Source organism: Pezoporus occidentalis, unplaced genomic scaffold (genome assembly GCF_034315485.1).
Source record: "Pezoporus occidentalis ecotype Australia unplaced genomic scaffold, CSIRO_AGI_Poc_V1 ctg11, whole genome shotgun sequence".
Classification (NCBI taxonomy): Eukaryota; Metazoa; Chordata; class Aves; order Psittaciformes; family Psittacidae; genus Pezoporus; species Pezoporus occidentalis.
Window position 1 is genome coordinate 5,809,815 of NW_026912886.1, and position 14,615 is coordinate 5,824,429.

At 41.7% G+C, this 14,615-nt stretch overlaps 1 protein-coding gene across 1 annotated transcript; it reads left to right on the plus strand.

Moving 5' to 3' along the window:
* The first annotated feature begins 3,069 nt into the window (after positions 1 to 3,069).
* On the plus strand, positions 3,070 to 14,410 carry LYSMD2 (LysM domain containing 2). Its single transcript, XM_062628483.1, has 3 exons — positions 3,070 to 3,365; positions 7,773 to 8,110; positions 13,637 to 14,410. The coding sequence occupies exons 1-3, from the start codon at positions 3,168 to 3,170 to the stop codon at positions 13,686 to 13,688; spliced, it is 588 nt and encodes a 195-aa protein (XP_062484467.1). The 5' UTR covers positions 3,070 to 3,167; the 3' UTR covers positions 13,689 to 14,410.
* The last annotated feature ends 205 nt before the right edge of the window (positions 14,411 to 14,615 follow it).

The window sequence follows — 14,615 nt, forward strand, 5'->3', positions numbered from 1 at the left end:
CAAGACACTTCTGGTTTCTTCTGTAACTCATTCAGAATGCATGTTAACATACAGGCATACAGGTAAAAATGGGATACCTCATGTAAGCTCCAGCTCAACTTTTAAACACAGTTTTTGGTAAGCTTTATGTAGAGAAAAGGCAGAAACTCATCAGATCACGTACCTTGACATCCTAGATCCGAAAGTTCTCTGGCTATAATATGGATTTAGGGTAAGAAAAACTTCTCCTTAAATTGCTCATGCAAAGAAAAGACAATCCAGCAACTCCAGAAAAAGGCAACCAACAAACAAACCCCCACTCATATGTATCTTTGAAAAGGTTTATTGCTAAAATAAATCATTTAACATTAAAATAACTGTGGTATCTTTATACTAATGCAAGAGATGTTTCTGCTGTTCTCAGAGTTGCAATGGCTGATTCAAAGTGTATTGCACCCACTTTGCATACAATAATGCTGCCTAATATTAGTGCCCCTGTCAAACATTTTTGAGCTAATTGATATTGCATGTACAGCCCACTATCAGTGATGTTATAAAACATTTTCATTTGGTTTAACTGCAGCTCCCCTTTACTAAAAGCCACTTTAGCTGAAGTAACAGGTTTGAGTAATTCCAGCTCTAGACAGACATCCAAATGTTCGTGATTTCCATTGATCAGCCTGAAGAGGCCAAAGTTGGTCCATGACTCCACACTGCACACACATTTTTAATGTAGACATTTTTAAGAAATGCAGACTTGCAGCTCAGCTCTTTTGCTAGGTGGGTCACAGCTGAATTGCTGATGCAGCTCAGCAGATCAAGTTGGTTCACAAGGAACTGAAAGCACAGAGATGTCACAATTTGGTGCTCTCTTTGTATAGCTGGTATAAACTAAATTGGACATCCTCAGGAGCCTCCAACTTCCCAAATTAATTTTTCCACAGACTACAATATAAGTGAACTTTTTCTCGCCAGCAATTTATATAATCTCTTCCGCTGCCCTGATCCATCTACACATTCCCTACAGTTCCTCTGTTTGGATACTCCACAACTGTAACTCTGGCTGCTCTCACTTGATGGTGGAGTGCTGACATGTCATTCCTTAGCAGTAATGCATGCATCTTGCAAGGCACCTTTTATGTTTTCCTAACTTATGCCTGGAAACTTGTAGGCAGATAATTAACATTTGTCAGACCTGCCTTGATTTTTTTTTGTACTGTATTCCTTAGAGACCCCATGACCCACTCAGTGAACATAATTAATCTAAACCCCACAAAACCCACAACTAGATATTATATCAGTTGATCCATTTAATTTTTCCAATTATGTGAATACACACCGGGGTAAGGAATGCTGAGGTTATCATATTCATGTCTTTTTTGCTCAAGTTTAAGCTAGAGGTCCCTCCTTTTAGGACTTCCCAGAAAAACAAACCACATTAGGTATTTGTTACTCATAGGCCCTTCCCAGAATCATAGCATGTTTGAGGTTGGAAGTGACTTCTGGAGGGCAACTTGACCAATACCTCTGCTCAAGCACAGTCACCTTGAACAGGCTGCCCTGGCCACTTTGTGGCAGTTTGGTACATGTTATGCCTGTAAATGATGTACCACAGAGTTTGCGTTAGAAAGCTCCCGCTCAGTAACAAAGATCCAGCTTTCAAAGAAAGCCTATATACAGGCTTCTTGGCAAGAAGTGCTTACCTAAAACACGGCTGTTACACCCATTTTAAAATAACGTGGATATTGTAAGACCTAAGTTACTAGTCAGGAAATTTAGTTTCCCCTCCCCAAACACATTTTTCTTCTTACTGTTATAGTAATTCTGGCATAATTACTACCTTTTTCAATTTGTGCACTTATGCCCAAGGTTTTGTGTTGTTTTTTTGTTCTGTTTTTTTCTTTTTCTTTTTTTTTTCCTCTTCACAGTATTTTCTTCTCATACTCAATGACAAACGGCATTACTGAGACTCAAGCTGACAAATGGGCTGCAGTCTCAATAGCCAACAGTATTCTTTGTAAGCAGTAAAAAAAGGAATTGTAAGTTTCTACTAGGCTGATAATAGGTTTTGGGACTGAGCACAAGGGCACCCACCAGCCCTGAGGAGAAGGACTTCGGGGTGTTGGTTGATGAGAAGCTCACCGTGAACTAGCAGTGTGTGCTCACAACCCGGATACCAACCATGCCCTGGGCTGCATCAAAAAAACCATGGCCAGCAGTCGAGAGAGGGGATTCTCCCCCTCTACCTTGCACACATACACACACACACATACACCCCTTCAGTACTGCATACAGCTCTAGGGCCGCCAGCACAAAACAGATGTGGATCTGCTTGAGCATGTTCAGAGGAGGACCACAAAGATGCTTAGACGGCTGGAGCACCTCTCCTATAGAGATGGGCTGAGAGAGCTGGGCTTGAGAAGGCTCTGCGGAGGCCTTATCTTCCAGTACCTAAACAGGACCTACAGAAAAACTAGAAAGGGACTTTTTACAAAGGCACTTTTTACAAAGGCATGTAGTGATAGGACAAGGGGGAACGGTTCTGAGCTGAAAAACGGGATATATAGATCAGACATTAGGAAGTTCTTCCCTGTGAGGGTACTGAGGTGCTGGCACAGGGTGCCCACAGAAGCTGTGGGTGCCCCATCCCTGGCAGCATTCAAGGCCAGGTTGGACAGGTGTTGGAACAACCTGCTTTACTGGAAGGTGTCCCCGCTGCAGGGGGCTGGAACTGGACGATCTTTACGGTCCTTTCCAACCCAAACCAGTCCGTGATTCTGCGACACGCATCGCTCTTGGCAACCAACCAGTTAAGTCCCAGCGCACAGGCAATACTCCCACGCTTGCAGCCTTCCCCCGCTGTGCTCCAAACCCCACATGAGGGCAGGGGCTGAGGGCCTGCAGGGAGGCCTCGTCCCAAGGCGAGGAGCGTGTTAAACGCGCGCAGAACCCCGCTACCGCCTCCCCCGGAGCCCGCCATCCCCGACCCACGCTCGCACACCGCCACTGCGCAGACGCGGCGCCGGGGACATGCGCGCTGCTCCAGCGCATGCGCCTCTCCCGCTGCCGGCGGCCGCCAGCGGAGACGGGCCGTCCGCCGTGTCGGTGGTCCTGAGGCAGGAGAGTTGCGCCATGCCCAGGGCGGCGGAGCCGTCGCGGAGCCGCGGTCGCTGAGGCGCGGCAGGAGCATGGCCGAGTCGCTGCGGGAGGAGCCGCCGGGCGGGCCGGAGTCGGAGGCCGAGCTGTCGCAGCGGCTGGCCCGCACCAAGGCCCGCTCTTACGGCAGCACGGCAAGCGTGGCGGCGCCCCTGGCCGAGCGCTACGTGGAGCACCGGCTCAGCGCCGGCGACACGCTGCAGGGCATCGCCCTCAAGTACGGCGTCACGGTAAGGCGAGCTGCCAGCCCGCGGAGCCAGGAGGGCGGCGGGGCGAGCCGGGAGGGGCTCAACCCCGGGGGCTGCAGCGCCGGTAGCGGCAGCTGGCTCTCGTTAACAGCGGCACACAGTTGTTCGGTCCAGAAAGTTACGGAGCTAAAGGGGAAGAGACGCTGGAAGTAGAAGACAGCCGAGAGATTACAGTATGAAGTTTTCCCATAGAGCGTTTCCTACCACAGCGGGCAGACAGTTCAGTTCTTACCGTGGATACAGTGCTAGGTTTAGTTTCAGTATTTAAAATGCTGACATCTGGATCTTATGACCTGCCTGGAAGGGTCAACACCCAGCTCTCATGGTCAGTGGCCGACACACACTGCCCGAGGCAGGGCATGGGGCCCTTTCCAGCATGGGCTTGTGACTGACAAGCACTGGGTCCACAGGACTGGCTGGTCTTCCCTAGTTAAGCAAGATGCACTTGCTCCCACTGAGTAAACCTGTGTTCACATAACAATTCACCAGTACACTCACTTCAGATGAGAAAGAAAACAGTGTAAACTTCTCTCCAAAAGAATCATTATTTTGAGATTGACACATACAGTCTGTGACAAGAATAAAGAATTTCTTCCAGTAGCTTCAGGGCTAAAAATTCTCCCATTGTCATCTGCTGTCTACCAGCCTAGACATGACTTACAGCTGATTTGAAAGTGTCACTGCTTCTCTGCTCTCTTCCTATAAAGAAGAAAAGTTTCCTTCTGTGGAAAACATTGAAAAGCGTACGCCAGCCTGAGACATGAAGGGCCAACAGGGTCAGCTAGCCTAACCCAACGCTACCTTTTCCCACAGAACAGAGCTCACATACTCTGCCTTCATTCCAGCTTATTTGGGGCCCAGTGAACACCACCTGACATACCTATACACAGCCTTGGTAGTCCCAACATGCAAAGTCATTTGGGGCCACGCAGCTGGTAAGCGTATCTAACAGTATGATGCTGGTCACAGCCAACCTTCAGGTTGTGCTCCTTCTGGAAAAGGTAAAGTGCAGCCCTGAATTAATGGGTTCCAACTGAAATAGGTTTCTTTTCCTTCTCTGGTTGTGCAAGATCTACTAAAGCCTTCCAGGAACTCCAAGAGCATTCAGCCTGTGTTGAGAAAAGTGTTAAACGTATTTCTCTTCACTTAAAGATTAAGCCACTTTTGATCAAATCTTGTTGGCAACAGGATTACTGGCATTTTGGATTTATGCTGGTCCACATTAAAACAAAGTTTTGTTCCCTATGGTGGCAAACCAAAGTGACCTGAGACGCTCCCTGGATTTGTTTGAAGTTTTGGTAGTGCTTTCCATAACAAACAAAGTCCCTGGCCTAAATTATTTTAGCTATATCGTTCTCTAGTCAGACGTGTATTTGCTCACTGCAATAAGTGAAAATGTAATCAGATTACTAAAATAGTAGTTTTCTAGGAATTAAAAAGACATTTCTGAACACATTAGAACTCCTTTTCTGCTAAACTGAAGTTGTGGATCAAACCTGTACAGTGTGAAAAAGTACTATAAACTTTGTTCACAGTGTAAGTGTAGTAAGTTTTTGCTGTGCTAATGATGCATTTAAAGTACAAAAGCTTTTTTTTTTAAGGATTGACTTCTTCTAAAGACTCATTATTTGCTTCCTGCATCCAATAAACTTGGCTAGAAGTAAGAGTTGCTGTAATGGAAACATCAGCATTATCTTTAGCTGCCATTGCCTTCAGTATTAGTGTTTTTTTGAAGTTTTCCCCTGTGGCTTTCCTCAGTGGGAGTTAGTTTGTAGCAAGAAACATCCTGTCCCGTGCCTGCCTTGGCATGACACAGCACAGGCAGTTTAAAACGGAAAAGCTGAGCATGTTGGGGAGAGAGATCAGTGTACTTTTGCCTCATCCTCTGCTCTTCACCTGTCTCCCCTAAATATTGTCTATTATTCCTGTATGGCTTGTGTTCATTAGATCTTCCTTTGAACACTGTTGGGTAAGTTAACACTGGGAATTAATATTATTTATGGTTCAGTTGGAGTGCTGTTTTCCGTTATATAAAAGGTATCCCTTTTGAAGGGAGAAGAAAGAGGATGTATGTTTTCATTGTCAGTAGAAGGATCACTAGTTTATGCACTAGTGCAGCCTCAATTTTGAGAGCAAAGGCTTTAGCATATTATTTCACTGTTATAGATCTGTAGCTGTCATATAAGCTCAGTTGTCCTAACACTAAAACCACTATTGTTAAATCTTTCTTTCCATACATCTAAGAACATGTGGAGTTATACTGAATTGTAGGAGTATGCACTACACATATCAAGTAACCTGGTCAAGACTGAGGGATGCTCTTTTTAGAGCCAAGTGCTTCCCATTTCCTTATTACAAAGCGCACAGATAACATGGTCTTCCAAATGCCACAAGGTAATATTTAAGAGGTATTTTAGGAAGAAATAATCGGAGGTAGAGTTACAGTGAAGTAGGATAGAGAATAGCAGTACAGTGCATTATTTATTAGCTACTGAAGCATCACCTTCCAACTCCCCTGTAGTAGAGATCTTAGTTTTCAGCTTTCATGTTTTTAGAGAAAAGCTTCTGTTAGCATTTTAAACATTTTTGATACCCATCAAGACAGACAACTTTGAGTTTTGACAATTGACATTTACACTAGCATCGGATGGCCATTATATGTCTCATTACTAAGTCAAGTGAAGCTTCTTTTCTGCCTTTTATATGGTCCTGAGCCTGGGAAAGAACTTGCACCCTGTACTGTGTAAGGCTAACTAAAATAGTTTCAGGAGCTAGAGTAGTATTAAGCTTCTCTTACTTGTAGTAACTTACTGTCTGGCTCTGGATGTTACTCACTTTTTAAAAGGAATTAATCTAATAATTTCATCATTTAGTCATCTGCATCAACAGGTTGGGGTTGTTTGTAAGTAGAGAACACCATTTATTGGATATGTAATGAGTAGAAATACCTTACTGGTAAAATTTACTGCACTGCTTCCACTACTTGCCCATACACCTAGCCCTTCTAGAGAGAAGGGGAGAAATTAGGGAGAAAGATTTCATCAGGCTTTCAGGACTCAAGCAAATGCATCCATACATGACACCAGATCCATAATAGCACTGCTCTTACAAGTCATACAGTACAGGTCTACATTGCGTAAGTAGTTTATTGCAGTTCTGTAAGTTGGCCACACAGTCTCACATCTGCAGAGGAGAAAAAATAACATCTCCACTGCTTCCCCTCAGTTTTAGACAGCTTTCTGCATTAGTATGCGCTAACCAGCACACAGGCACTCTAACCCAGTTATCTAACAATGTCACTTAGGATTTTTCCTAATGAAATAATGATTTCAGGTTACAACTAAAGCTTAAAGTCACATAACAACGGATACTGATTTCTGTGCTTTTTTTAAAGCTTGCACTTGAGAAATAGGAAGTTAAACTCTGGAAGGGAAATTTTGATGAACAAGAAGTTAAACAACATTCTTGGTAGCGAGATAGTATAAGCCTTTACTGGGAGCTTTTGTTTGCCTGTAAAGCAATGGAATTTATAATAGCTTCTCAGGTTAAGTATAGAACAAGTGGGGCTTTATACATTAGTATTTTGAGAAAGATGAAATCTTCTTGCTTCTGTCATGAGATAGTTTGTACTGATCAGTAGGTTATAAGTAGTACTTCCAGGTAAAAGCTGCAAAATTTAACAGTTACGTGGTGGCTGTTACCATGCATTATTACACACGAGGCTGCTGTTAATCATGCTGTACATGCACTTTGCTGAACAAATGCAGTCACTACTCTGTGCAGCTGCATTACAGAGTGTTTGAGACTGCCATTCTTTTCACTGTCTGACTTATCATCAGGACTTGATACGAAGTCTTGTTACATCAACTGGGTGGGTGGGTGGGGAAATACTAGGCTTGTATTCAAGACGTGTTCAAAACTAGTATGTGCTCAAACATGCAAGTTAACTTTATCACCCCTTGTTTGTATTATGCATGCTTTTTACCAGAGAGCTCACCTAGAGCAGCTGTTAACAGTTCTGAGCCTTACTCTAATATAAATCCAAATCGGCAGCACTTTTGCAGTAGAATTTTATTCTTTGGCAAGTTGTTCATGTGAGCCTGTACAGAGATGGGAATACTGTTCAAGAAAAGCATCTTTAGGTAGGACAAGACTTTAAAGTGCAGTATTTTGGAGTCTGCGTAAAAGGAAGAAGCTGGGGTGTTAAATTACCATAAACCAGAATGTGCAATTTGAAGTCACTTTGAATGCAAGAAGATACTAACTGAAGCCACTGCTCCTGCAAAAGAAGTACAGATTTATTGTAACTAAAGGTTACTGTTTGCTTTGGAAGGTTAGTGCTTTATACTTTGTCAAAACCTAATAACTTCTTTTTCTTATCTTTTTCAGATGGAACAAATAAAGAGGGCAAATAAACTGTTCACTAATGACTGTATATTTCTGCGAAAAACTCTGAATATTCCTGTTGTATCAGAGAAACCATTACTGTTCAATGGACTTAATTCACTGGAGTCTCCCGAGAATGAAACTGTTGCCAGCTCCCCTTCTTGTGACGAAGGACTAATAACAGTTCAGGAAGAAAGTAGTTCTTCTCCCAGTCCTCAAGAGCCTGACAATCAGCCCACTGCACCAGAAGAACTATCTGCCAAAGATTTCCTACAGAGACTGGACTTGCAGATTAAGTTATCCAAACAAGCAGCCAGGAAACTAAAAGATGACAATGTCAGGTAAATGGCACTTGTAGTATTAAGCTTCTTAATCTCATTCTAAAGGTTTTTTAGTCTGAGCTGAACCCTCTTTGTGGATCTCTCAAGACAGCATTTGTAGTTTTAGTTTGTCAACAGTGAGTCTATGCTATTACCATGCATGGGATAAATTCAGAGCACACCATTAGCAGATGCCTTGATCTGGCAGTTATAAAGGCTTCCTTATAACACATTGTTTATAGAATAGCAATAATATTCCATGAAAGCTAGAAGATTAGTATTCTCCCAAGATGTCTTGCAATGCAAATATTTAAGCAAACCAGTAATTTTCGGTAGATACTCAAGCTAAGGCCTGTGTTGAAACTGATTGCCCTACAGCAAGGCATGATGACATATTTTCTGTCCCAATTATCTTATAATTGTGTAGCTATTCTTCATGTTGCAGTCTCAACGAAGCTATCTCCTTTGCCTGTTTATTCCCTCCCTTTGTGGATCCACCTATGTAGACTTTTCTTCAATATTTCTTCTACAGCAAGGAGCTCCCGTACACTTGACTCATTAAAAGCAGTACTTTTTGACCTTTCTGCCACAGCGATTATCCCCTCACATGTGTAGACATCCCATGGAGAGTACAGAAAGACTTAGAGCAAGAATGGACTTCAGTAGTGTTTGTTTTCCCATGTCCTTGGGACAAATATCCTCACTTGTCTCTTGGGCTAGTTGTCTGCCTGTGTATTCTCTGCAGAAATTTCCTCTTAGTGGGTGATGCCAAGGTGGCCTCTCTCAAGGGGGAAATTATTTTAAACTGAAAGAGGGGATATTTAGATTAGACATTAGGAAGAGATTCTTTACTATGAGGGTGGCAAGACACTGGCTCACAGAGAAGTTATGGTTGCTCTATTCCTTGCAGTGTTCAAGGCCAGGTTGGACAGGGCTTTGAGCAACCTGGTCTAGTGGAAGGTGCCCCTGCCCTTGGCAGGGGTTTGGGACTGGATAAGCTTTAAGGTTCCTTCCAACCCAAACCATTCAGTGATTCTATGATGAAAAAGGTATGACTGCAGGGGACTGGTATCACTCCTCTCACTCAAGAGCTGGGGAGATGTTGTCCATGCGGGTACGTACTTCACTTTTGCAAATTTGTTTAATGCAAAACTTCCTCCATCATCCTGGTTCACTTCACATACTGATTTTGAGTGCACCAACGTACTTTTAATGTTAAAAAGAAATTAAGTTTTCAGGAATTAATCTTGAGTCCCATAATTTCTTTTACAAGTGAAGGGATTATTTCAGCAACTTAAAAACTTAACTCAGTAGTGAAAAATTTGAGGGGAGCAATATATTGCATTTAGCAATTGGACAAGCTTTCTTTGGAGAAATATTCTGTAAGACAGCTTAAGGCAATTCATTACCTATTGCAGTCCACATACAGCTCTCCAAAGCCAGAAGGACACTGGTTTAGTGTCAGCCTAATTAGGGTAGGCTGGAACACTTTCACATCTTGTTAATATGTAATTATTTTCTTTCAAACTGATTACATTAAATAGGGAAAACAGTTTTTGGAACTCAGATCCTTCTCTATTCAAACTCATTCAGTTGCTGTATTTGAAACAATATAGATTATCTATCAAAATGTGCTGCTGCTGACTCTCAGATCATTAGACCTGTATTTAACACATTAGAGTAGGTGTTCACCCAGCAGTCCCTGCTGGAGGAAGGCAATTATTTTAACATCCCTTCAAACAAACATACTAATTTACAGAAGAAAATTCACTTAGACCTTGCTGCACCATGAGCAGAGCCAATACAGAGAGTGACACCACACAGCTAGTACTCTGCTAACAGGTAATATCCGTTTCCTATATTGCTCAAATTACAACTTGGGAAGTGAGAGCCTGGTATACAGGAGGATAAGTTACTTCTCCACCTCCTGTTCAGATTTAGCAGGGAATTATGTTAATTATGCATGGAGCACAGATTTTTATTGCTCATGATGCTACAAGAAGCACAAAGTACAGAGCTGCAGGCTGTCTGCTGAGCAGGATGCTACCCAGAGATTCTAAAGAGAAAAGCCTCCTTTATGTCTCAAGGTTCTCATAATGTCATCCAGCTTTCAGTCTTGTCTCACAAAAGTTATCCTTGCCTTATTTTCTCCAACTGCATCCACCCCTTTATAGGCTGTCAGGAAGTGAATGTAAATGTTTTGTCCTTGTAGAGCAGTCTAATGCAAGTTCTGTATAAAGTCCTTAAGTAGGGTGGACTAGAACACTGGGGCCATACACTGTTTTCTGGGACAGGTCACATCTTTCTGCAATTGCCTTTCAGTGACTCATTTTGAAAACCTTTTAATTGAGTAGAGCCACTCTAACCACTGTTGGTTGTACAAGCCCATGTAACTGACATTCAGCATGAGAACAGAACCATGTACTGTTATCTTCCCAGTTCTCCTTGACCTGACTCTGGGAAAGAGTAGGGTATCAAAGAATTTGAAACTGGTAACTAATTGAGTTTAATTTGCCTAGTATTTTTTCACCATCATTGGCTATCAGCTAAGAAAGCAGATAGATCAAAGGAGGCTGACTCTGGAGAATCCTTTCAGGATTGCAAAAGCTTTTAACTCATATACTCAGATTGCTGCCCAGTTTAATTGTGGATTCTAGAACCATTCAAGCAAGAATTCAAGTTTGCTTGTCCACTCAGGTGCAGTTGGTCTTAGGAAAGAGGTTATTAGCATTTTTTATGGCCTGATACATACAAAAGCATGCAGTAGATGTCTTTCAGCTCCTGTAACCTACAGGCAAAGCAGCAACAGCAAACAGGAGGAGACAGCACTACAAAAGATTGTAATGCTCTGCTGTTCCTTTCACTTTGCCTGAAGGAGAATGTTGCAGTGACTTACCACATTGCTATTTTAAACATCTTAGAAGTGAATAAAATTATTTGGTCATTAAACATACACACACTGCCATATTGGTGCTTGTGGGCCAGGGGCTACAGCTACTACTATGTAATTTTATTTCATGTAAGTCTTGGCTGCTTGTTAAGCCATGAGAACAGAGATGTACTTGCTCTGTACAGTTCTGAAGATATACAGTAGCAATATTTACTCCAAACCAAGGTAATGGCCAGGAGCGTGTTGTAGACTTCGTCACAGCCTGGTACTGCAGCCTGGGACAGAAGTCCCAAACTGTTCTTTCCAGCCCTTACTGACAACTACAGCATGCCTGAGCCTTGGTCAGAAACTTACTTTGCACATTACAGCCAGTCACTGCTTTACTTAGGTTCAAGCATAAGGACCTACTACATGTTTTTTACATCCTGCCACATAAAGAGATCCCAAAAAGCAACTGCAACCCAAGTGTCAGTCATCTGCCCTCTACTGACAGTTGCCAGGAGCCCATAGTCCAAGTGCATTTCTTAAGGGAAGTGGAAACAAACACACATTAGCTGTTTTGTTACTTAGGTGTCTGTAGACCTGCTAATACAACATCACTACTTCAATAATTCAGTTCTCCATATTCATTCCTATTATCCACCATAATCAATTGCACTAATTCCAGTCCAGTGTTAGGCTGTTGCTACGTCCTGATGGATGTTATTCCTATATTAAGGCTTTCAAGAAGAAAGCCTGAAAGGCCAATTTTGGCAGACTGATTAAAAGGGAGGCATTTTTGTGGTAACTCTGACACATTCTCTTAAAAGGGTAGGTATAACAAACGAACTACAAAATAATTTTCAGTGTACAGCATAAAAAGGTAAGTTTCTCCCCTACTGGATAGGATAACCTCTGAAAATACAAAAGTTCTCCTTTGTCCTCACAAACTAGCTATTTACAGCTGTGTTCTGGACACATGTAGCTAGAAGCCCATTGCCCCAGGAGGGTTTATCTCTTAGCTTCAGAATATCCTTTCTGAAATACTCAGCTTCAGCCAAGTGGTTATGGTTGTCTTTTACAGTCCTGCAGCCGAGTCTTACAAACTTGGTATGTTGATAGGCTTTAATTCTGAAAACATAAGTTTTAAAATGTGTTGTCTTGAGACAGTTTATACCTAAGTGCTTTAGTGCTTATTCAGCCAGACACAAATTGTTTGTTTGCTTACTTTACTGTCATGCCAGGTATTATGAACAGCATCTGCAAACTGTAGTGTTCTACAGCAGTTTTAAATGCAGACTTGATGACATAAGGATACTACTTAAACATACACAGATCTGTATCTTAAGAGTCATGCTTGGTACTGGGTCTGTAGCATCACTAATGTAATCATGAGTATTTGTAAGAAAAGCTAAAACCCATGCTCAGTACTACTGTAACCACACAACCCTGCAGTAACAACCAGTTTCATCCAATATCCTCCACTCCCTTTTGTTACAAGATTGTTTCAAGGCAAAAGCAGCATGCCTTTGGCTTCAGAAGGTAGTTTTGCTGGACTAGCCAAGAACAGGGAAGGGCTGGGAAAATGAGTGCAAGTTAAACAGCTGCTTGCTTAGTTTCTAGCATTCTTTCCCAAGATTCTATTCAGGGGAGGTTATAGAAAATTTAAATTGTAGATAAATAATCATGTTTAGAAGTTATAGGGAAAAGTCTGAATTACTGGGGTTTGGAATACTGTTGAAATACACAGTTTTTACCTTATTAGACTATGTCAATAACTGTACTTTTGTATGGAGGCACATAGAGTATTAAAAGTGACTGGAAATCCTTTGAAACTCATAGTGTGGCAAGTGTTTAAGTGTTCTCACCAAAACATTAAAATTGGCAGCAGCTTTAAGAATAGGCTCTCAGGAACATAATTTTGAAGCTACAGTAGTAGAAAATGATCTTTGGAGAACGTAGCATGCTCGAATTAGTACTGGATGCTGCACAGCACTAGGTTTACATAACCACTTTAAGAGGCAATATTGTCAAGTAAACAGTAGGCAGATGATTTTTCCCAAGGATCTTTTTTAATAGCAGCGCTACTTTGGTTTATGCAGTCATTGCATTAACAGCAGCACTTGGGGGCAGCTTTTTTTCTCTGAAGAAAATCCAAGTGATCATTCTCAACATTAATGCACAGGTAGTATATACATCAAGAAAGCCCAACCTCAGGGAATATCCTTGCAGCATCAAGGCACACATCCAGCTACAACTAAGATGGACTGCTCCTGTTCTTGCTTCATTTGGTTCATCTGTGCCCCCTGCCATTCAAAAGGCTGAAACACACCTACAACTAAGCTAAGAAAGCAACATTACTCTGAAGTCCAGCACTTTATTATCCTTTACAGGATTTCTTACTGATTTAGCATTGTTGTGACAGTTCATTAGACTCTGAGTGCATTCTGATGTTGTTGAACTTACACAGCTTTAATTTTCAGCATTCTGCTTCTGAAACAAGAACTCCAGAGGTGCCTAAGGAACAGTAATACACTGCAAATAGTGTATTACTCTGCAAGCAGAGACAGTCTGACCTATTTTGATCCATTAGGGAAGATGGTTATCTGTATGTGCATTACAGTTTTACTGTTCATGGTATGTTCCTGATCTGATGACTATGATCGTTTTCTTTTTAGAGAGGAGGAGAATGAGGAAGGCCCCTATGCAACTTCTTCATATCATCAGTAGAAGACAGATGTGATGGCCTGAAAACTTTCCATGAAATCAGTTCTTAAAGAACTAAATGGTCAATAGTTCAAAACCCAAGTCTTTTGGACTCATCATCTTGATGTATTTAAAACAGATCATGAATGGGTAATTGCACTGAAATTATGACCTCTTCTGCCTTCCATAGGTTAACGTCCTCATGCTATATCAACAAAGAGTTTAAGCCTTCCAAAACTAGCAATGGCCTTTATACCCCTTCTGTGCAAACTGTAGCATGGTAGCAACAATATATCCTTGAGGTCACCTTTATGCAGGATGTTGATCTTCAGTAAAGATTTTGTAAATACTTGTTGAAGTGAAATTTAAGTATTTAAAAAATATTGAATAAGTTTGCTTGTAAGTGACAAACTATGGAAGTAGTAGAAATTGACTTATTCTGCAAATACAGGCAAGTTTGTTGTGGAAGTTTTGTTTACTTCAGGGCTACAGAACTTGCCTCCGAATTCTGTGTGTGTCTCTGTGTGTGGTTATGATGTATTCCTACAAAGGGGAATTCGACTTGTTGTGAGTAGTTAAAGCCTTCATGGTTAAACAACTGTTTGCAAATTGGATTTCTGCTAATAAAAGGGAAGAGCTCCAGAAAGATTTTTCTTTGTGAGATACGGCATTGGAATACAAGATGTGTGTTCTTGTGTGCAGTTATATTTTGTGTGGTTTTAATTTAATAAATACAGAAATACTGATTTGTCTGTTGATAATGAAGTCCGTCTGGTTTTGGTGAAGAATGATTTGTCACATGAGCTATTAAATGCTAACTTCAGGGCAAATAATGCCCTTCACTGTAAAGCTCACCCTCCTAAATGAGGCCTGTAAGAACTATTTGATCTACTTGTGCAGTCAAGAAAACTTTATTATGCTTAAGAAGAGCCACATGGGTAAGACTTCAGT

Excerpts from the sequence above, each read along its gene's own strand:
- LYSMD2 (XM_062628483.1), top strand. The coding sequence starts at position 3,168 with ATGGCCGAGTCGCTGCGGGAGGAGCCGCCGGGCGGGCCGGAGTCGGAG. Across the intron at positions 3,366-7,772 it reads CCCTCAAGTACGGCGTCACG|ATGGAACAAATAAAGAGGGC; the intron begins GTAAGGCGAGCT and ends TATCTTTTTCAG. Across the intron at positions 8,111-13,636 it reads CTAAAAGATGACAATGTCAG|AGAGGAGGAGAATGAGGAAG; the intron begins GTAAATGGCACT and ends TTTTCTTTTTAG.